The 24,754-nt window shown below is 36.2% G+C and overlaps 1 protein-coding gene across 5 annotated transcripts in view; it reads right to left on the reverse strand.

The window, feature by feature from the left end:
• The window catches only part of ANKIB1 (ankyrin repeat and IBR domain containing 1), a 116,859-nt gene that overhangs the window by 15,454 nt on the left and 76,651 nt on the right, over positions 1–24,754 (reverse strand). For all 5 annotated transcript variants that reach the window (XM_019716702.3, XM_019716708.3, XM_019716684.3 and 2 more), the window contains 4 exons: positions 19,800–19,944; positions 18,171–18,337; positions 11,361–11,449; positions 4,121–4,251 (listed from right to left, as the gene is read on the reverse strand). In XM_019716702.3, the coding sequence (XP_019572261.3) occupies positions 4,121–4,251; positions 11,361–11,449; positions 18,171–18,337; positions 19,800–19,944 (532 nt within the window). The remainder of the gene's footprint in view (positions 1–4,120; positions 4,252–11,360; positions 11,450–18,170; positions 18,338–19,799; positions 19,945–24,754) is intronic.

Here is a 24,754-nt window from a genome sequence, read left to right on the forward strand (position 1 = left end):
ATTTTATAATCTGCTAGATAGTTGAATATTGTTAGTAGTTTTTCAGTTGATTTTCTGTGGGTTTTCTGTGGGTATGCAATCATTCTGTCTACAAAAAAAAAATGGTAATTTTATCATCTTGTTTGTAATTTTTACATCTCCAATTTCTTTCTATTGTCTAATTATATTGACTGGTATCTCCAGTCCAATGTTAATAGTATTTGTGATGGACAGCAGCATCCTTACCTTATTCTTGATTTTAGTGAGACAGCCTCTAGCTTCCTCAGTAAATATGCTAACTTTTGGATTGAGGTAGATTTCTTTTTATCATACTAAGGAAGATTTCATCTATTCCTATTTCTTTGAGTGTCTTATAAAGAATGGTTGTTGATTTTTTGTCAAATGACTTTTTAGCTTCTACAGAAATTGTATGATTTTTCTCAATGGATCTACTATATGATGAGGTACAAGCAATAGCTTTTAAAATATCAAACCACTCTCGTATTCCTGGAATAAACCCCATATGGTCACTCTATTTTTTATTTAAAAATTTTTTTAGTGATATATAATTGACAGTCAATTACTTTTTAATGTACTCTCTTGGCTGATATTTATCAATATCTGTCGTATCTCCTGCTTCCAATATCTTAATAGGACTTATACATTGTTATTCTTAAGTAAGATCGATCTACAGTTTTCTTTTAATTTTAATAATCTTGTCATGTGCTAGTATAAAGGTTCCACTCACCGTATAAAAATTTGAAAGTTTGCTTTTATTTATTTATTTTTAATTAACTACCGGAAACAGTTTAAATTGCATTGGAATTATCTATTATTTTCAAGGTCTGATAAAATTCTGTTGTGAAACTGTCAGGGCCTATTGCTTTAAAGGGGGGAGATCCCTGAAACAATCTTTCTTCTATGGAAATAGGTTTGTTTGGATATCTCTTCTAGGGTCAGTTTTAATAAATTATATATTTTTTAGAAAATCAATCCAATTCAAAGCCAAGTTCAAATTTAGGTGCAAGAGTTGAGCAAAGTTATCTCTTATTATTTCAGTTTGCTTTGTTTATTATTTCCCTTATTTCTTATACCGTGTATTTGAACTCTCCTACTCCCTTTTTCTTATGTAAGCTTAGTGGTTTATCTTATTTTTTTCTTCAGAAAATCATTCTTTGGATTTATTTATTAGTTGTATTGTTTTTCAATTTTTAATTCACTAATTTCTGGATTTTTAAAAAATATTTCCTCCTGGTTTTGTTCATTTTTTCTATTTAAATCACATCCTTAATTCATTCCTTATTTTGTATTGTTTAAAGTAAATAAGGCTACGTACATTTCTGAGCATTGCTTTAGCTATAGCCCTCAGTTTCTGCTAAAATAGTATTTTCATTATCCAGTTTCCTAGAAATTCTTTAATTTCCTTTTTTTCTCTGCAGTTTGAGAGATTTAAAATTCCCAAATGAAAAGGGCTTTTGTAACCTTATTATTCATTTCTACTTTATTCTATTATGACTAGACAATGTTGCTTACAGTATTTCTATTTTCTGGAATACTACTGAGATTTCCTTTGATGATCAATGTTTACATTTTGTGACTGTTCCATGGGTATTTGGAAAGATGACGTACTCCATATTTTCAAGATATGGAGTTTGAATACACAGCAATCAGCTATACCTTACAGATTATGTTAAGTCTTCCATATTTTTACTATTTTTTTTCTTTATGTGATTTGTTATGAACAGAAAGCTGAATTCAAGTTTCTGTACTCATATGTCCCTTCACAAACGTACTTATACAATAAATTGTGGACATGTTTCAAGTCTTTTGCAAGTTCTTTTGTTGCCTAGTATAAGCAAACTTTGTGCCTGATTTGCTATAAGTCCCCTTCAGTACAGTTTTATTGATCTCTTAAAATTAGTGAGAAGACTTTCTACAAAACAACCAAATTTTACAAGCTATGGTAATAAAAAGAATATAGTACTTGAATGATTTTTATTTTTCAGTTGTAGCACATAGTTTTATACAGATGAAGAAAATTTCTAAGTGACTTAAAATGTGTAAGAATGAAAAATTTAAATAGTGTCATGAAAATTATCTAGAGGGTAATGAATACAATAAAGAGTGTTATTTATAGGGCCAAATTTATCATTTAAAAAATGTTTAACAATTTCATTTCAGAAAGTAAAAACTGTCTACTTAATCATAATCAACTCTGAGGCATTAATAAAAGTATATTATGATTTAGTCATTGTGTTAGAGCATGAATTCAATTACACACGACCTGTTGTTCCACCTTCATTTTTAAAAAAATCTAACAGTATAAAATTTTTCTGTAGGAAGCCCATTACTTTCTAGATCTCTTCTTCTATGTCATAAGAATTACCTGTCAAAGAGCATATAGTCAATAATACTGTGATAAGTTTGCATGGTGACAGATGAATACTAGACTTAGTGTGGTGATTACATTGTAAGGTATAGAAACGTTGAATCACTATATTGTACACCTGAAACTAATTAATACTGTATGCTAACTATACTTAAATTTATAAAAAGCAAAATGAAAAAGTACAAAAAAATTACTTGTCAGGTTTCTTTGTTCAACACAAATACTTTTACATGGTATATTAAACAAGACTACTATACTTACGTAGTACGTAAGTAAATGTTTCTTTTAAATGCAACAGAAGCTTAAGCAAAATCTGTTTAAATTACCTTATATCATTAGTCTGATTAATTCATGAAAATGTTCACTCACTGAATACATGTTGATCGAGTACTTGCTACTGGTAAGTGCTACGAAGAAAATAAAGGTAATGTTGGATCCTGCCTCTTTGTTAGTAGCCCAACTGCTGATTTTTATGGTCAACCTGTATTTCTTTTCACATCTATGTAGTCTATCTGAGATTTTTCAAGAATAAACTAATATGGATGTTGGAAATAAAACCACAAATAAGTAATTTTGGCCTAATCAGTCAAACTAATAAGCAGTTTTGAGCATTTTGCTCATAATGATATAATAGGTTTTTCTTCTTGTCTCTTAGGAGGTCATTATTGCTGCCTCACTGAGCCAATTCATTTATGTTAATTTTATAGTAATATATGCTTGCAAATATCATCTGGTAACTGCCATTATTTTTAAAGTCATAATAATAATGATGATTGGCTTCAAGGTTAAAAATCAAGTAATACTTAGAGAGGAGATGTTGATATATGTTATTGGAATCTTCTTAACTAGTTGGGTTTCTTTCTCATCCTAAATTACAAAACTTACATTGAACTCTCAATAATTTTTAATAATTAATTTTTATATATATGGCACTTCCAATAAAAAGAAAAAAATTGGAATACCATTACAATTTTAAAATAAATATGTTCATAAATGTAGGCATGGATTAATAAAATATTATTAATCTAATTCCAGAATATTTGTTTTAAATATGGCAGTTTCTTTCTATGCAATTAAGTCAGGAGGGTATCCTTCTAATAGTAGTTATTTATATTATTTTTCAGCCAAGTAGATCTTCATTAGCCTTTTCATTTTTAATATAGTAATGAATTATTTATTTAATTGATCATTTCATTAACAGACCTAAAGTCTGACTACTGCTTTGGGTACCTTTATTATACAGATATAAATATATATGTGTGTGTGTGTGTGTGTGTGTGTGTGTGTGTGTGTATATATATGTGCCAAGATTTAGATTTAGATATGAACTTGGGGGATTGCTTGGGGCCTGGCTTGGGCCTTGAGTCCAAGCTATGTGCTCCAAAATCAGCTTTGCAAGAGATCTATATAAGGTAGCAGAGCTCTATCATTTAATATTATTATTTATGTATGTGTAAAACTATCTCAGGATCCTCACTGGGGGAAGTAAATGGCAGGAAAGGATTCAGGCATTTCTGATCTTCTGGCCAAATACCACTGAATCCTTACTCCTATTTTTAACATTCACTCTGAGTGTAAAATTTCATAATATAAATTAACATTTATGTTATTCAACAAAGAATGTAGAATGCAGTCTCCTAGAATCCATCTGAAACTGAAAAAGACTTTTATGCTTAGAACATTTCGTCTTGGATTAACAAGCAAATTAAGATTCTAAATGCAAAGCATCCAAAATCCTCTTTAACTTCTTACCTTAGCACATTGCATGTGATTGCATCCCTCATTCTTCTGTATTGGAGACTTACAGTTAGCACAAGGCTTGGAGTTAGTTAACAACCAGAGACAATTGGCGGCATCCTCATAAGCTTCACTAACTCCCACAACTGTGGGATATTAAGCACAAACACAAAAAATAAATAATTTAGTGTACAACTGCGGGGGAAAAAAATCCCCAAGTTTTCTTTGCAGGTTGTCTCTCAATTTTAATCATATATTTATTTTCCCACTAGGCTCTATGGCAAAGTTTTTTTAAACTGCTTCATTCTGAATAGCATGGCTAAAGAATAAGGAGCCGTATATCAAAAGCTCTTTATGAAATCTGATTTAAAGGAAATTTCTTCCTAAAGCCGTGTCTGAATAAACTGGAGAAGAAACAAAAACCAAAGTTAAAAAAAGCGCATTATGTTATTAACTGCTTAAAATAACTATTGGATCAAAGAAAATTATAGAAAGAATGGATATTTTAGACAATAACTTCTGAAATAGGTCAGTTGAAAACATAATTGGCAGAAAGTTTTCCTCCTAGTAAAAAACATGAAAATTATATTGAAATATCAACGTCTTTTTAACCCACGATTATTTCAGATAAGCTAAAAATGAATCCAACGACATGTCTAAACTAAATTGATCACTGCCCCCAAACCTGCTCCTCTCTCCCCTGCCCTGGTAAATGATACGATCAGCTTCCCAGAGTCAATCCAGGCAGAGCATGATCTTAAGACACCCTTCTCTTTCCCTCACCCACCATGTCCTGTTGATTCTACCTCTTTTTCATACCTGTTTCCTCTCCATTTTCAACTCTTATTGCTTTAGCTAGTGTCTTCCACACCTCTTGCCTAGACAATTAAAACACAGAAAACCAACCTATTTTCCCAGCTTCTTCTCCCTGTTCCCAACTCCCACAATACAGCCTGAACAGTGATCTCTTTAAAATACAAAGCTGCTGTGAATCTTTTAGTTGCTCCCTACTGACTATTACTGACTACAAAATAAAGTCAAATTGCTTTAGCAAAGAATACAAAACCCTTCATGATGTGGCCAGTGACTACCTGGCAAGCCTCTCCCACCGCGTATTCCCACACCAAACTTACTCTTCATCATCTTAGACTCAATTTATTCTACTATGTGAGATCTGCAATCTTAAGGAATGCCACGGTTTTAAAAGATTCTTAAATCTTACGTTCTATAAACTTTACCCGCGCCCCAACCCCCAGTGGAGTTAGGGGCTGGTGAGAGTTTTAGATGCACAATTAAAATTCTATTTTTTTTTTGCAAGAGTATCAGCAATCAAGTTTCTTAATTTCTACGTCTATGTGCAGGGAAGGCCTGTGTTTTCTTTACTGAAAGAGCTGTCCAAAAATCACTTTGGAATCACTGAAAGTGGTCCATCCAATCAAGGCCCTGATTACATGTAGATACTCTCAGAAGGGTGGGGTAAGGGATTAGTCTTAATGTTGAAAACGGGAGAAATGAAACTCTTTGAGTTTTGAAATTTAAAAGGAAAAGTTACCCAACCCCCAGACCTAAGTCCCTGGAGAGGGAAAGGGGGCAAAGGTTTGGGCTGACTGGTGCCCGGGAAGTGGCTCTGTGTATGAACTGGAAGGGCGGAGACTAGGGCCCTCTGATGGAGCCGAGCAGTGGAGGAGTGGGGCTGCCTCACCATAAGGAACCCTGAGTACCTACCTACTTAAATTTGTGTCAGCAGTACAGCAGCTACTGCTGGACTGGAAAGCCTTGGTTTTAAATCCTACATAGCAAAGGGAAACGAGCAGCAAAGAACTGATCAGACTCCACTCTAGTTCTAAACCCACTTGGTGTAAGATGTTTGATTAGGGAGTTAGTGGAGAAAATTCTGAGATAATTGGTGGAAAACAGGAGTTTCAGAAAGAACTTTCTGTACTCACGGCCATTAAGGTCAAGCTGGGAGGTAATGCCGCTTACAAGGGTGTTGCTACAAAACCTATGCACCGAGTGCAAATGTCTAACTTTTGTTTGCAAGTAGTGGCCTTTTGATCACTCTCTGCTTCCTCAACAGCAGCACCAGCTTTGTGGCCGGGTCTGCCATCGTCTCCATCCTGGGCTTCATGTCCCAAGAACATGGAGTGACCATCGAAGGTGGCCGAGTGAGGGTGGTATGTACGTGTTTCAGCTCTTCAACTACAGTGCCTCCTGTTCGTGGCCATCATGAGTCCCTCTGTGTGGCTATGGCCACCTGCCTCTTCTCCCTGATCAAGTACACCCTGCTGACTTACAAGGGTGGGGAGATGCCCTGGGCTGCCTCCTGGCTGTCCTCCATGGTCTGCATTCCTGCCTGGAGCTTCTACAAACTCAGCACCCTCAAGGACTCCTTCAGAGAGAACTCACCAGCCCGTGGGCCCAGCTGAGGACCTGGCCCAACGGAACAGAGCAGGACCCTCTGCCTCTGCCCACCTAGGACATCACTCCTCAGACTCACAGACTTAGAGTCTCACCGCTAGGGGGCAGGCCCTTGGTCAGTGCCATGGGCCTGGCCCTGGGGACAACTGCAGAAAGGGAGGGCAGCCAGTGCCTTCGTGCCTCTTAGCCCCCCACCTGGGGGAGATAAGAGGGGATATTTTGGAATCCTCCTTCTGAGCTGGGTTCCTCCCACCCCAACTTCCTTGCCCCAGGGGTGGCTAAACAGATGTGAAATGCCAGTATCAAGCGCATAACCTTTGAGACAGGCTGGGGAAGCTGGGTGAGGTCTGTTCGGCTTCCGGGCCCTCTTACCCTTCATTCCATTAAACCCAAGTTATTTCCACTGGGGGAGGGGAAAGGAGGGGGAGAAGTAGCGGCCTTTCTCCTCCCTTCAGCAGCAACAATATTTTTAGCTCAGAAGCTCTCACATATTCTTATGACCTTTATTGTCCATTGTTGTAATAAATAAAGCACAAAGCCATTAAAACAAAGCAGCTGTGTGGCCTGCAACACAACAGTTTTTTTCCTCCCACCCTGAGAGAGAATGCTGGTTTCTAACCGCATTCTAGTGGATTGCATGAAGTAAATCATGTTCAGGAAATGACTATTATTGCAACAAAAACTTGTGCTGGCAAAAATGCCTTCACTCCCACTTCTCTGAACATGATTATTTCATATAGCTGCCCTTTATACACACTGTTCTCCCTGCCTGCAATCCCTTAGCTCTCTTAATCTACCTGGTGAGTCTTCTTCACACCTACTGACTTCCATACTTCTCCATTCACTTCAGTTACGTGTATCATATCTTGATCTTCTTTTCTTTATAATCTAGAGTGCTTAGTTCTCTTTGTAAGATATATTAACTTCATTTAATTAAGCATTAGCGTATAACAGAATGTAAGACCTATTAGAGTCAACATGCACTCAAATGAAAATAAAGACTGAATTTGCTTTTAAAGAGTGAATTCTTTAAAAGACTACTTAAATTTTATTCAATAATCACTTACTATGTAATAAGAAAAATAAAATCAATTTATAAATTAACCGCCATTTACAGAAAATATAATCATTCCGCTTTTTGCTTTAATGATTAGATACAATAAAGGCAGTTTCAGTGCTTAAAAACAGTATTTGAATATTTACATGGAATTAATTCTTTGAACTGATTTCAGTATATTTTCTAATGCTTTTTTCATTAATTAGATTTTGTTGCTCCTTTTGAGTCTCATAATTCAAAGACTTTGGAAAAATGGGCATAAAGGAGAAACCTTTCTCATGAATCTCTGAGTCTGGTTGAAAATGTTTATGCCAAAGATACGTGACCACAAGCCAAAGTGATACGTAAACTCACCAGGAACTTTCTCTGCAGTTTTGGCTTTGACTCCTTCTCTGGGAGACAACTTCTCAGGTGTCCTCAGTCTCTTGCCTCTTATCCAATTTTCTCAAGTTCCTCCATGTTTCTGAATTAAAACCCTATTTGGAACTTTTAATTTGAAGTCTTCCTATCTCTGGCCCCCAGAAGTAACCATGCATATACACCATGTATACCACTTTCTAGTTCTATTTCTTTTCCCTCTTCATTATCAGGCTCACTGTCATGTGCAAGGATATTCTGGCACAGTGCCACCAATAATCTGTACTTACTGGACAGACCATTCTACCTCTCTCTTCTTGGTAAAAACTTATCAGTGGTTATGGAATGACTAATCCAATTTTCCAATGGTAAAGGATAACTAAAAACAATCACCCATTTCAAAATACTTGCTTTACATCTCAAATCAGACTCTTCTGGCTATTTTCTACTAAATAATTAACTAACATACTGTACTAACTAATTCTTGTGGTACATTAACTCTTTTAGGCAACTAGTAAGTACACTAGATTTTCAACTTAATATGACATCTTAAATCTCTGGTACACACCTCTCCTCTCCTACCCTCACTGCTGCCTCTGTCTTGTTCAAGGCCTCATACCCACTCACCTGGACATGCGGAAGTTGCTCAAAAACAGCATTCTTACCTAGTATTTCAATAGTCCCTAATTCATCACTCATACTTCCACCTGAGTGATCTTTCTAAGTAAGTGCCTTCAGTTTTACCACTCCTAGTCAAACCTCCTTTTCAGTGTCTCAGGACAGTCAGACCTTTGAGCAGCTAACCCGTCCCTCCAACCTGATTTGGACTTCTGCCTGTGCAGTCTCATCTCTCACCGCATCTTCCTTCGCACTGGTTGTACTGAACTGTCTGCAGATCTTGAATGTAACATGCTGTTTCACAGCCCTACTTTACCCTATGCCGGGAATGCCCTTCCTATTCTGGGGTCTGTGAAGAACATCTATCAGCTATCAAGACATGGCTTACACATCAATGCTTTCATAACGCTTTTTCTAACCCTCTCCTAGAGATAACTGACCTCCTCCTCCTTTGCCCCTCCCCTCCCTCACAATGTACCACGGGAACACTGTTCTCTCACAGCATTTATAATGCTCTTTTTTCTTATGTTCGTATATAGCTGTCCCCATCTCTAAAATGTACATTTCAAGAACATAGAGGGCATCTTATTTCTGTATTCTAACAAAAGGTAGCACTCAAAAATGTTAACTAAATAATGAAGACATCATTTAAAAGCAGTACATTATTCCTAAGTTTTCTCAGCATCCCTTCTGAGCTGCAGACAACTTCTAACATCACATGTATGTCCAGCAAGTACCTCAAGTTCAAAATGTCCACAACAAAACTAATTTTTCCCTGAAAGTTACTCTTTTACTAAATTTCCTAAGTTGGCTGGTGATATCAAGATCCACCCTCTGACACAAAGTAAAAAATTCACCCTCCTACTTTTGGTCTGCCTCTCTTTCAGTCTACCATTCTTAGTCGTCTATCTCGATAAAAACATCTCTGGTAATGCCACTTCCCTACTTTAAAAAAATGCATTCTATGACTTATTCTGTTATTAGGATAGTAACAATTTGGCAAGAATTCTCCCAATCTGGCAACACCTACCTTTCCAGCCCCATCTCTTACAATTTTCCCCCATGGATCTTAACTTTAAATTCCATAGACATGTAGGTATGTGGACAATAGCAAACCATCTCTAATAGAAACAGATGTCTCTAGGTGTCAGAAGCAGGAAAAGAAAGCAAAATCCAATCGTCCGGTCATGTTTAAAGGTGCTGTAGGCAATGGCAGTCATCTACTCATGGAACTCACACATGTACAGACCCTCACGTGTCAGAAGAGGGAAAATGGGTGGGTGTCCAGAGAGCAATGGCAAACATTATCTGGCTTTCAAGAGACAGACATGATGGGCCTAGGGAACAAGGACAATCTATACAGGCGTTTTTTATTTGGGAGGTGCCTAGCACATAGCAGGTACTCAAAAAAATATCTGTTGATTGAGTGATGAAAGTATCAGACAAAATATTTAATCAGACCTCACTATAAAACATCCTAAGATTATCCACTTCCCTTTACTCCTGGATATGGGACATGAGCGTTCTCATTATGTAAAAGGGATCTCTCTCATTATCAATTAATAAACTGGCATTCTGGTTTACATAGCAGTGTCTTCTCCATGGGACTGAATAATCTTGAGTCAGTGCACAAAATGATTCTTGTAAATCTGCAATGCTGAGGACCAGCTCTCAGGCAATGGTGTACTGCCCGACTCAACATAAGCCTGTAGGGTCTCCCGGCTGCCAGCCATGTCTCCCAGCATCACTTCAGCTGCTGACAGGAATACATACCTACCACATGTCTGCCTCTGCAGATATGTTAACTCAATTAATGTCTCACTGCCTTCAGGAAGATTCTTTGACACCCCCCCTTCCCAATCTGGTTCAGTTCTTGTTTTTGTACTCTCATCTTTACTCAACTGTACTAGTTGTCATATGATACTGTAGTTATCTGACTGTTTCCCTTCTAGCCTCTGCACTCTTTGAAGACTGGCATCTTTATCATGTACTTTGCTCATAATAAGTGTGGATTCACTGAGTGAATTCTTAATCCTGATTTGCAATACCTCAATCTAACTCTATTATCTAAAAAGTGAAGGAAAAAAACTAAATTGATTTTCATTTATATTAATTTGAAAGAAAGCAGTTGTCATAAAACAAACATTTCAGGAGATAAAAAATTTTTAGAAAGCAGAGACATTTACTTGTTAAATACAGGAATTCCTATTAGGAAGGCTAATTTAAACCCATTCTATTTACCAGGCACCTGTCCTGTGTCACTCAATCCAATCTAAATGTTAATTTCCTCATCTGTAAAATGGGATTACTAACATAAATCTCCTAAGATTTCTGTGAGGATGAACAGAGATAATGCATTTACAGAAGTCTTAGTGAAAATAGTTATAGACATGACATTTAATATAAGTAAATCTACAGATTAGCAAGCAATCAACTTGTCTTATCTTCCACTGGAAGCTTCCAGGGAAATAAGCAGCTTCCTCTTACTACAGATCATACAAAAATAGAGAAGTTGGCTGGCCCACACCAGGATAAAAGGGAAGGGCTGTAGGACGAGGCCCTACATGGGATCCCTTAGGCTGGAAAATACGTCAGTTGAAAACATGGAACCTGTGTATGAGTCCTTCTTGTAAAAACCTGTAATCTCAAAGGACGTTGGTTGAAGGAGTGGATGTTAAAAAAGGGGAATCTAGTATGAACAAAATTGAACACTTCCTAAATAAAGCTTCTGAGAAATATGACCACATTAGCTCTTGAATGCTATTAGAAATATGTAGCATAGCTACTGTCTAAAATTCCTCTTACGTTCTTCTGGTTTCATTTCAGTTATTTTTTGTAGCCAATTTTTCCATGTTTGGCAGTCGCAAGGCTCGTGTGCTTCACCAAGGCACTCCCTAGAGAGGAAACATGGAAAAAGCAATTTAAAAACATTCTTCAGCAGCATCAAGGTAAAAGGAGAGGTGGTAAGTACTCTTCCAACTGCAAAGTTGAGAAAACTGAGGCACAGTAACTACTGAGAGATGAAGCATTTCAATAGATGAATTGAAAATGTGGTTCCAAAGCTTGGTACCCCCAGGTCAGTTGTTTTTTGTTTTTCATCAGTGTATTCATTTACACATTTTTCAAAGTTCCAAATAGATTCCCTGCTATTCATAATTTAGTTCTGCAGGCCTTAAAGAGCTATAAAATAGTTTTATCTATTCAGTTCTGACCTCACAAACACTTTCAATTCTTGTAGCCCAAACAGTGTTCCCCTGGCGAACAGCACTGCTTTGCCCAGGAGCGTGTTCAACATGTAGAAGAGCAGGCCCCTTGAAGTTTGAGAAGTACTATTTTATATCACATTGTTGTCATTACTTTCACCTCTGAATCCCCAAGTAACATCTAAGGCAATCTAATTTACTTTTTTTTTTTTTTTAAGATTTTATTGGGGGAAGGGGAACAGGACTTTATTGGGAAACAGTGTGTACTTCCAGGACTTTTTTCCAAGTCAAGTTGTTGCCCTTTCAATCTTAGTTGTGGAGGGTTTTGTTCAGCTTCAAGTTGTTGTCGTTTCAGTCTTAGTTGTAGAGGGCGCAGCTCAGCTCCAGGTCCAGTTGCTGTTTTCTAGTTGCAGGGGGCACACAGCCCACCATCCCTTGCGGGAGTCGAACCGGCAACCTTGTGGTTGAGAGGACATGCTCCAACCCACTGAGCCATCCGGGAGCTCAGCAGCAGCTCAGCTCAAGGTGCCATGTTCAATCTTAGCTGCAGGGGGCGCTGCCCACCATCCCTTGCGGGACTCGAGGACTTGAACTAGCAACCTTGTGGTTGACAGCCCGCGCTCCAACCAACAACTGAGCCATCCGGGAGGCAGCTCAGCTCAAGGTGCTGTGTTCAATCTTAGTTGCAGGGGTCAGAGCCCACCATCCCTTGCGGGACTCGAGGAATTGAACTGGCAACCTTGTGGTTGAGAGCCCACTGGCCCATGTGGGAATTGAACTGGCAGCCTTCGGAGTTAGGAGCACGGAGCTCTAACTGCCTGAGCCACCGGGCTGGCCCTAATTTACTTTTGAGTTTGTTAAATCTCAATTTACTGTTTCATTGGAATTTGGCAGATTTTTATTTACATAATTAAAAATATATCAATTTATCATTTGACTTAATTATAAATTCTTTCTATAGCTATGTAAAAATCAAACATTAAAAAAGGCCTAAATCTTTACAAATTACTCACTTTAATTCAGTATCTAATTCAGTATGACGCTGTATTCTGTAGTACAAAGGTGATTACTAAAGTTAATATCAAAATATCATTTTGAGGGGAGAAAAACTCAAATCTATAGGTGTTGTCGTCATCGTCATCATCATCATCATCATTTTAAACAAAGATCATATTTGCAAAGTTTAAGTTTGTTAAGACACACCTACTGACTCGGAGAATCTCATGAACTAAGAAGTAACATTTCACTATATTATAAACATATCAATTCTATTTCACACCCATTAGGAAGGCTACTATTAATAAAATGAAAGATAACAAGTGTTGGGGAGGATGTAGAAAAAGAGGAACCCTTGTGCATTGCTGGTAGGAAGTAAAACTATGTAGCTGCTTTGGGTAATAGTTTGGTGGGTTCTCAAAGTGTTAAACAGAGAATTATCACATGATCTAGCAATTTCACTCCTAGGTGTTTACCTAAAAGAATTAAAAACAAGGACTCAAATTTTAATACCAATGTTCGTAACAGTATTATTCACAACAGCCAAAAGATGGCAACAACCCAAGTGTCCATTGACAGATGAATAAACAAAATGTGGTATGTACACACACAATGGAATATTAGTCAGCCATGTAAAGGAATGAAATCTGATAAATGCTACAATGTGGATGAATCTTGAGACATTAATCCAAGTAAAATAAGCCAGACACTAAAGGACAAATAGTGTATGATTCCACTTATATAAAATATTTAGAATAGGGGGATTCATAGATAGAGAGAAAAGGAGATTGGTGGTTACCAGTGGCTGAAGGGGAGGGAGGATGGGAAGTTATTGTTTAATGGCTACAGAATTTTTGTTTGGGATGATGAAAAGTTCTGAAAATAGACAGGGGTGATGATTACACAACATTATGTATTTACTTAATACCACTGAATTGTATACTTAAAAAATGGTTTAAAGAAAAAACAAAAGCACTAATTACTTTCAAAGAGTAATTTAGCATCTTTAAATTCCAGAAAAATTTAAATTCCTGAAAAATCACCAAATCTGGCATTTGGGAAATCTTTTCTATAAATGCCGTTTTATAGCGTTCCTTAGTAACTTAGTGGTAAACTTAACAGTCATTCAAAAAAATATCGGGTTGATTAAAAACTGAAGTAGATATATTAGATTCACTTTAGTACATGTTAAAATCAACTCTGCTTTCCAGAAATGTAAGGGATATCTGTGATAACTGTTAATTTTAATTTGGCACATATACTACCACACACTAGAGTTAGAAACATGCCACAGATCTAGGAACAGTGTTTCCATATGGTGTTTGAGAATATATGCAGGAATACAGAATCTCTTTTTCTCATGACTCATTTAAAAAAAAATAGGGTGTAAAATAGCTTTATATATCTGCAGTACCCAAAACAAAGCAAATGAAGTCAATGAAACAAATTATTTCCATTAAGTTTTTAAGATTTTTTTCCTCCTGGAAATTAATCAGCACATTCAATATTTTTTCCCCTAGTAGAATCACTACCAGTATGACAGGTTCCAATGTTAGAACATTTTTTCGGACAGAACGAAGAAAATAATCAAGGGGAAAAAAAAAGCCCATTGTTTTCAAATAAAGCCTGAAAAAATAAATGCCACTTCTTCAAAAGGCCGTAAGTGCTATCAGTGAGCTTGATTCCCTGGGTTGTGTCGCATTAGACAGCAACAGAAGGTTTCCTTTTCCAGAACCTCACAGGAGGAAACGGACGTGCTGCTTCCTCAGGAGCTAGCCCCAGCAGCAGGAGCACGTATGGGTGTTATAACTGGTTGGCACAGTTTCTACTAGTTTCCAGTGCAAATGCTAAGAGTGGGTATAAAAAGAAGCTAGCTCAAGGACTGTAAATAAGAAAGAGCTAGAGGCTGCCATTCCTCAAAGTATAGTAATAACAATGTGACCGACCTAATAGGTGATTGATAATCTAGATTATTCCATGTCTAGGGAGAGAGATTATTCTGAGAGCTATTAACATACTGGAATGTTCTGCAGAAAACTGGAGAGCTAAATTCCCGAAGACAGTTTTAACCAAGACACCAATGGCTGGTGACAAGTATTCTAACCAACCTGGTACCTATTGTTGAGACTGCACTTCAAATTGTCACTAAAAGCTCATGGATAGGAAGGGAATTTTGGTATAGTCAACTGAAATTTAGAGATACCAATAGAGTGGGTTCATTCAGGAAAAAAGGTACCTGGTAAGAAATTATAAAGGACAAAAAAATGTAGTCTAACCTAAAATCCTTAACCCTGTCCAAATACAATGATTAACTAATATCAAGAGATCAAGGGACAGCTCTTTCCTTGAAAATCTGTCAATATGCACAACTATTTGTTGGCAGAAAAACGAAAAAAGACAAAGAGTGAAAATAGTGTTCAGCATTTGTTTTGTGGTGAGCCATTTGTAGAGGCAGCGTGCAGCCGGAGCAGCAAGAGTGCCACTGCTAAGAGTGGGTATATGTCAGTGTTATTTTAGGTTTTATGTATTATTTTGTATGATTACATAGGTTATTTTTGGGTCTGGAACAATAAAAACTTTTCCATGTAAATTAACGGTAACTTGTTTCTTCACTTTGTGCCATTTCGGCTTATGAAAGGTCTCATAGGATAGCAGGGGAAACCTCTATTTATTTAGATGATTATGCTACTTTGTATAGAGTGGATATTTAAACAGGGTTTTAGGATTGATCTCTACCAAATACACAGCATCATGTTTTCATTCCTGGCCTAGAAAGAGTTGGGGAATGTTCTGCAAGTTGGCAGGACTCTGATACTTAAATAGCTGAATACTGCTAGTCTGGAAAAATCTTTTTTTCCAGAGCCAGACTATTAAGCTAAGGGTTTAAGACTCTGATTTTGCAAGAGCAGATGTGACTCCATTATTAGATCCACAAACAAGGACAACTTCATTTATTTTGTCCGGAGGGCTTTTAAAGAGACCCTTTGCCTGTGAGGTCTACGGAGAAGATGGAGCATGAAACTACTGCTTTAATTTGATCAAGATTCATGATCCTAACAAGGGAGTTTTCAGAATCCTTATCCTGGATATTGACAGAAAATAGAATGAGTTGATGACAATTTTAATACAAAGACATTCACTTTCAAAGTTTTCCCAAATAGTTGACAAGTCTGCACACTGTAATCCAATTCACTGGAAACTCAAGAGGACTAGAAACGTAACACTGATTTCTCACCAGGTGCATCACTATCATTCAAACCTTCCTATCAGGGGTTCAAATTGGTTTCGTGGTGGTGGTGACACGATTTTAAAGGCTTTGCATAATTTCAATAAATGCTCCACAGCTGGATGAGATATTAAACTCCCTCCCCACCATATTATTATTTAGAATATTCTTGCCAGTCAATTTTAGTGAGTAACTCTAAAATATGTTTATCTATGGATTTAGAAGAGATAAATTCCAAGTAAGTTTCTCAGTTTTTCAATGGAGATATTGGTGATTAAAGGGGTCAGGAACATTCTGAGGTGATACAAGAGAGAAATGACTACCCTGTCAGGTTAATTTTGAATTCTTCTCACAGATTAAGATTTTGGTAACAAAGAAGTACTGTTGACAACAAATCTTTGAAGAGCTATCTCAGAGAAAAAAAGACTGTCAGTTCAGAGGGGAAAGAAGTTACATAGTAGCATATTCTATTTAATAAAAAGAGAAACAGAGGGGAGAACATCATCGGCTCAAATGAGAGTCCACCAGGTTTTAAACACTGCCTAGGGATAATACTGTCAAGATCAGATAAATTGCACTTATGCAGGCTAGGGAGAGAAAGCATTTGAGGTAGTTATTACTGGCTCAGAACCGGTTGGTGAACAAGTTACAATAGAGAGAGCTATCCTGTGGTGGGAAGGGAATATTTATTCCCACCTTCCTTCCTAACAATGAATTCAGTTATATCAAGACAGACATCTCCTAGGGTAACTCTAAACTGATTCTGTCACAGGCAGTTCTTAAAAAGAAGATATGACTATTGCCATATCTTGTGGGTTTTGTAATCATCTTTAGAGAATATCTTTAGAGCTTTGGGGGAAAGAAAGAAGCAAACCCAGAATCACATGCCTTTATTTTATAAAGATCTCTCTTGCAAAACTTCCTTTTGCATGAAGCAGATTTTGCTTCTCTTTAAGACACTAGATAAAGGCAGCAAAATTCTAATTAGAAATTCTTTAATTTTTAGAATTTCTGATTATAGACAAAGCTCTTATACTATAGGAAGAAGAGAAGGAAGCTCAGAATGTAAAATTAAGAATGTGGCTATATTCCAGTAAAACTTTATTTTCAAAAATTGGCACACACAGTAGTTTGATGACACCTGACCTAGAGTTCTGTGCTATATGTAGATTGGTAGTTCAAGAAATATTTTTAGCTAATGATAATGACGATGAGGGCAAGAAACAGACTTTTTAGGGTAGGGATATTTCCATAAATGTGCCTTTTTACTATCGAGCACTGCTATAATGTGATTTTGGTTTCTGATAAGTAGGGAAGTAAAGAGTTGAGTTTTACATTAATCTAAAGTGGATCCTTGCATATGTGATAAATCTGTAAATGAGCAAAAAGTAGAATACTATTTCTTTTTTTTGATCATTAACTAAAACGAAAGTTAATTATCATTGAATCTACTCTGAATAAAGTAGAATGCTGGGATCAGACACACATATACACAGTTACATAGTATATCCATTATTGGTTTATCATCAGCTCTGACTGACTGAGTACTTACCAGGCACTGGATAGCAAACAAAACATAAGACACACAAAGTCATTCCTAACTAGGATTGTGCATTATAATCACCTAAGACCTTTCTTTTTTGGAAGCCCACTCCAAAACCTATTAAATCGAAATCTCACTTGCTGGGGCCTGGGATGAAAGTTAGGAAAAGCTGTTTTAGTAATTCTGGGCATCTCTGATTAAGAGTCACTTCTAGAGATTTCTATTTTAAGAAAAAAAAGTGAAACTAAACATTTTCTAATCTATGGTCAGCAATTTGGTATTAGAGTTCAAGTGCATGGGCTCTGGAATCAAACAAAGCTGGGCTGTAATCCCATTTCTGCCATTTCCTAGATGTATAACCCTGTTCAACTTCTCTGTTCCCGAGTTTCTTTATCTGTAAAATGGATATATAATAGTGCTCAACTCATAGCGTTGTTGGGAGATTTTAATATATGATATTTGGCACGGGGCCTGGCACACATCAAGCACACAGTAAATATAAACTATTACTACTCACTACACATTTTTTTAACTAATAAGAATGGTATCAAACACATTACAATTTAAAGGCCTGATTCAAGGAACCAATTATCGTTAAAATCTATTAGAAAGGCGATTAGGGTGATTCCAGTTTGTCTTGTACTGACCAGCAGAAGAGGTGTCCTTTTCCACAGTCCACAGCAGGAGCTCTGAGCAAGGGGAAGCTGAGTGTATCGGACCCAGATGTATTTGACCCTTGCTTTGTTAGTCTGACTGCTCTTTCACAGCCTGGAGTAGGACACCATTTAATGGCAGGATTGTTTTCAACAAAGGCCTGTTTAAACAGCAATAAAAAAGACAACAAAAAATATTTTAACTCTAAATTCTAATAATATAGAGTGTGTTCCTATGTGAATTTACTTTAAAGCCAAAAAAAAAAAAAAAAAGTAAAATATAACAACAAGGAGTAGTCAGTATCAAGAAATACTTAAAATAGTATTGGATAGTAAGAAACAACTTTTTTAAAAAAAAGTATTGTTGACATACACTATTATATTAGTTTCAGGTGTACAACATAGTGATTTGACATCTACATAACTTACGAAGTGATCACAATGACAATTCTAATAACCTTCTGTCACTGTAAAAAGTTATTACAATTTGATTCACTACATTTCCTATGCTGTACATTATATCTTTGTGACTTAATTAATATATAACTAGCAATTTCTACTCTTAGTGCTCTTCGCCTTTTTTACCCATCCCTCCACCCTTCACCCCTCTGCCAACTATCAGCTTGTTCTCTGTATCTATCAGTCTGTTTGTGTTTTGTTTTGCTTGCGCATTTGCTTTGACCTTTAGATTTCACATATAAGTGAAATCATGAAACAACTTATGTAGTAAGAAGGAAAAAAGTGGTTATTACCAAGTAATGACATCACTTTAAAATTTTTTTCTTTAATCTAAAAATCAGGTAGATGATGATAAAGTAAAAATGCAATTATTGACACTGAAAATGCGCAATTTAAAAATGTTTTCTCATACACTGTGCCACTTTTCTGATGGAACGTAACTATAAATAGAATCTTATATGTGATTATTAGTTGCATTACAACACTAAATTTCTAAATGGCATCCTAATAATACATAAAAATCAATATTATGATGCTTCCTATATTAAAGAAATAGTAGGACTTTTTTTTACAAGTCCATACATTATGGGTTTAGACTACAAAAAAAAATCTGCACAAGACAGTTAAAATGTAACTTTTAAATCACACAAAAAAGAAAGTAACTTGCATACACTTCTCAATAACTCCTGAATGAAAATAAAGATAGGAAAAAAAGATGCAATAAATAGAATAAGTCATTATATGAAACTATTACTTGAAACTAAAAAAATTCCATACATTTCTGTTAATAATCTTTATTTCTAAATATTTATATTTAGGAATGTAAACTATAATGTCCTTTGTTAAACTTAAAATAGGTACTATTTTGAACATTATTTTGATCAGGTGTAAAAATACAACAGGCAAAAATCAGTAAACAGTTCTGAGCAATAGTTTTTTTGTAATTACTTTAGCTTTTCACTTTCACTTCTTTAATTATAAAATAATGCTTTACCTTAAAATTTTAATTAATGCTACCATTCCTTTATGCAATTTTTGTGACAGACAAAAGTCAGAGTCCATTATTTTATATTTTCAAAAATAAAACAAAAATATTAAATAAAATCTATTGTATAGGTTTCATAAAATTAAAGTTACAGAAGTCAGACATAACTGGCAGTGTACCTTAATATCAAACTGTAGGTATCGTTTGTCCATCTCCTTAGAAACTACACTTTCTATGATATCCACAGGTACAAGTTGGAAACAATCATACGCAGGACAGAAAATGTTGTGAGCTTCACCTTCTTGAATTTTCAGATTCAAAAACCTATTAAAATTACCAATTGACAGAAAAAAGGCAAAGATGTAATTTATTTACACATTCTAAGAATCTTTTTCTTTATGCTGAATTTTCTGTTAGAATATAATCAAACTAACACCAACGAACACTGTAGAATATCAATTATAATACATTGAGTCATATAATTCACAAACATTATTGTACACTTATTATCTGTTGAACCATTCATTATATATACACATACACAGAGAGTGCCAAAAAAATGTATATATATTTTAAGAAAGGAAAAAACTGTATTACAATTGTAATAATATATACTGATAACAAAAGATGAATACACGTCATGTATATACATTTTTTTGGCAGCACAGGTATTTATGTTTTATATATCTTTACGTTTCTGTTTTGCTTCACCCTCTCTAAAAATTTGAAACAATGTATTTTTAACATTAAAAATTCAGAAAAATTTAAATAACACTAAAAATTTAGAAAGGTTCAATTCTCAGTATTCTCTACCTTTAAATAAAAGAGCGCGACTATACAGAATTAAATCATGGATAATTCAAGAGATTTTGGGGTGGCATTGGAATATACCATATTTTGCTGTGTATAATGCGCCCCCCTGTATAATGTACCCACGTTTTTGCCCCAAACTTTCAGGGAAATAATCTTTTGTTTTAATTTTTTTAATTCAAATTTTTATTTGTTTACATTTAGGTACTTGTTTTTTGTATTATAAAGGAATTTCAGCAGTTATTTAACATATTATGGTACAAGAAATTTTATGTACTGGTAACAAATTTACGATATTTACACATCATAGAAGGCCAAAAACTCTTTGTTGTTACAAGTTGTCGTAAGTTCAACAAAATCGATTATTGTATTCCAGGGTATTATTTTGCATAGGATATCATTATTGGTTTCTAGAGTTATACTTTTAACTCATAATCATAAATAAAAGAATTGAAAACATTTATATAGATACGAAATTAGTACTACCCATACATATATAATGCACATCCTAATTTTTCCCTCACAAATTTAGGCAAAATAATTGGGGCATTATACATGTCAAAATACGGTAGCACAACTCTTTGAAGAAAAGGATTTCTGCTTATATTTAATTTAGGTGACTATTAAAATGAGTTTCATGTCCTATTCTAGGCATACTAGTTGAGGCAGTGGGGAAAAGCCATCCTAGAAAGGGGTAGGAATCGAGCCCAAGGTGAATTAAGTGGTTAAGAACAGAATTTTGACTTAGAGAATTCCAGGACTCCCACTAGCAAGTTATATGATCTTTATTGTTTTTTTTTTTAAGATTTTTTTTTTTTTTAATTGGGGAAGGGGAACAGGACTTTATTGGGGAACAGTGTGTACTTCCAGGTGCCATTCAGCTCCAAGTTGTTCTTTCAGTCTTAGTTGTGGAGGGTGCAGCTCAGCTCCAGGTCCAGTTGCTGTTGCTAGTTGCAGGGGGTGCAGCCCACCATCCCTTGTGGGAGTCGAACCGGCAACCTTGTGATTGAGAGGATGCGCTCCAACCAACTGAGCCATCCGGGAGCTCAGCGGCAGCTCAGCTCAAGGTGCCGTGTTCAATCTTAGTTGCAGGGGGCGCTGCCCACCATCCCTTGCGGGACTCGAGGCATTGAACTGGCAACCTTGTGGTTGAGAGCCCACTGGCCCATGTGGGAATCAAACCAGCAGCCCTCGGAGTTAGGAGCACGGAGCTCCAACCACCTGAGCCACCAGGCCGGCCCAAGTTATATGATCTTTAAAAAATTTTATTTTAACTGTTCTGCGCCTCAGTTTCACTATCGGTAAAATGGAGATAGTAATAAGTACTTTTTGGGGTTGATACACAGCAGCTTGATTATTCCACCGCCTACAGTATCTTCTTTCTTCAGTCTCTTAATTCCACTGCACTTAAAATTCCATCTTATTGAGACTTTATCACCTCTGCTCTCTCAGCTCCTTCTCCTTCCTCCAGTCTCATCTTGGCAATTCAGAGAAAACAGTCCACTCTTAGTACCCTCCCTACCACACCTCCAACCTAGCCATTTCTTAGCTACCTTTGTCTTCCCACCTATCTGTCTGTCTGTCTGTCATGGATCTTATCCTTGGCACAATAAACATGATCAAGTTTTTTCCTATCCTGAAAACCTTTTTCAACCAAATGACCCTTTTTAGTTTCAGTTTCCTTTCCTTCCCAAAGTTTCCTGGCTAAATAGTTAATGATGATCTGTCATTGCTTCCTCACATCTATACCATTCACTTCTGAACCTGCAACATTCTGGCTTTTATCACCTCCTCATTGAATGGCTGCTCTCAGCAAGGACATTAAGACTGCCCATGAGCCCAAACTAGTCAAAACTTCTCAGTTTTTATTTGCTTTGACTTTTCTAGAGCACTGGACACTGCTGAACAGCTCCTTTTTACAGATTCTCTCCTCTCTGGCTCCCAGGACTTTTGTATTTTTTTCCCTGGTATTCTCTTACCTCCGGTTGTTCCTTGTCCATCTTTTTTAGTACTGCCTTTTACTCTCCTGATCACTTGTATATTACTGTTCCCGAGGGTTTTCATGTCACAACCCTCCCCTTCCCATTCCATACACTCTTCCTGGGTAATCTAAATACCTCTAACATAAACTACCACATATATGCTAATGACTCTGAAATTTAAAGCCCAGAACACCCCCCTTAGCTATAGATCTTGATTACACACACAATATTTTTGTTTAAATAGCAAAGCATGATGGTTTAAATGTCCCATAGGTATTTTAAATTCAACATGTTTAAAATCTTCCCCTCTATTTTCAATACGATTTAAAACCATACAGACTCCACAAAACTCTGATGTATTCCAAAAGAAGGGTATTCTGCACCTTAGTTACTAGTAAAAAATTATTTGTATTACTCAAATAATACAGGAAAAGCTATTTGTGTCAGGAAAAACAATTTGGCAGAGGTAAGGGTGGACAAAGCATTCAGGGAAAATGCTATACAGCAGCAGTACTGAGTGTGATCTGTGGATCTGTGAGTATTCTGAGACTTTCCAGGGGCTTTACGAGCTCAGAACTACCTTCAAAATGGTATTAAGACTTTGTTTACTTTTTGGTTAAAACTGCTGATGCCTTAGCATGAATCATGGCAGTGGCACTAGAACTACACTAGTAAACTTTGTACTCTTCACTGCTCTATACTTACAGTTAAGGAAAAATAAGCCAGATTTGCTACTGTTATTTTCTTCCTTTTACTTTATCTTATTTTAATTTATTCTTCATTTTCTTGTTTCTTGAAATGCTTAGATCATTGATTTTCAGCTTGAGTGTATGCATTTATTATCATAAATTTTGTTCTCAAGACTATTTTATTTGTATTTCAAATGCTTTAATGTGTTGGATTTTCATCACTACTAAAGTTCAAATTATTTTCTAATTAAAAAAAAGCCAATTTCATTTAAGAATGTCTTTGATGGAGTAATAAAGATGATTATTAATGACTAATAATTTTATCATTTAATTTTATTAAATCTTAGCCCATGAACACACCTATTTTAGGCATTCTGTGCAAAGAAATGGAAGTAAGCATAATGAACTTCTGCTGAATAGCAAAGCATGCTGGTCATCTCAAGGAAAGCACTTAGAAAATTGTTCAAGTTACAAGCAGATCTACCCACTTTTATCATGGAACACTATTTTTATTTGAAAGAGAGACTACAAACAATAATTATTCAGATTTAGGTATATGGTAGACTTTTTTTTGAAAATGAAGTCCATATACTTGTCATGTCAAGGAAAATAAGTTGATGGTATTTGTTGCCAATGATGAAGTTCAAGCCTTCAGATAAAAATTAGAATTTTGAAAAATTTTTATCTGCTATTGTGAGCTTGACAACTTCTCAATACTGACACTTTTCTGATGAGATTGGTGGTGATATTAACTAATGTGATTTTTTTTTTATACTATATTTATGTATAGGGAAATGTTAACATTGGAAGATCTGAATAACACAGTGAACCAATATTTTCCAAATGATGTTACAAAATAACACATTAGTAAAACAGCTATTAAAAGTACAAGATAGACCAATGAATTTTAATGTAAGAGTACAAAAAAATCTATTAATATGGTTTCAGAATTTACATTGCAACTAACCATTAAGAAACTCCCGGGCCAGCCCTATGGCTCAGGCGGTTAGAGCTCTATGCTCCTAACTCTGAAAGCTGCCGGTTCGATTCCCACATGGGCCAGTGGGCTCTCAATCACAAGGCTGCCAGTTCAAGTCCTCGAGTCCTGCAAGGGATGGTGGGCTCTGCCCCCTGCAACTAAGATTGAACACGGCACGTTGAGCTGAGCTGCTGCTGAGCTACCGGATGGCTCAGCTGGTTGGAACGCATCCTCTCAACCACAAGGTTGCAGGTTCGACTCCTGCAAGGGATGGTGGGCTGCGCCCCTGCAACTAGCAACGGCAACTGGACCTGGAGCTGAGCTGCGCCCTCCACAACTAAGACTGAAAGGACAACAACTTGAAGCTGAATGGCACCCTCCACAACTAACAATGAAAGGATAACAACTTGACTTGGAAAAAAAAAAGAAACTACCACTTGTTGAGTTTTGATGTATATCAAATAATATCCACACTTATCTCAATAGACTATTAATATACTTCTCTCTTTTCCATCTATACATCTATACATTTTTTTGGCACACCTGGTATATGAAGATGTTTTAAATTTTATGTATTCTAAACACATCAGAGAAGGATTAGTTATCTCTGGGGAATTAAATGACAGAACTCAGAAGACCTCATTGAAGGTAGGGTCATTTCTCTGTGAGCCATG

The sequence above is a fragment of the Rhinolophus sinicus genome, chromosome 4, assembly GCF_057876585.1.
Source record: "Rhinolophus sinicus isolate RSI-liver-muscle chromosome 4, RSI-T2T, whole genome shotgun sequence".
In the NCBI taxonomy this organism is placed as follows: Eukaryota; Metazoa; Chordata; class Mammalia; order Chiroptera; family Rhinolophidae; genus Rhinolophus; species Rhinolophus sinicus.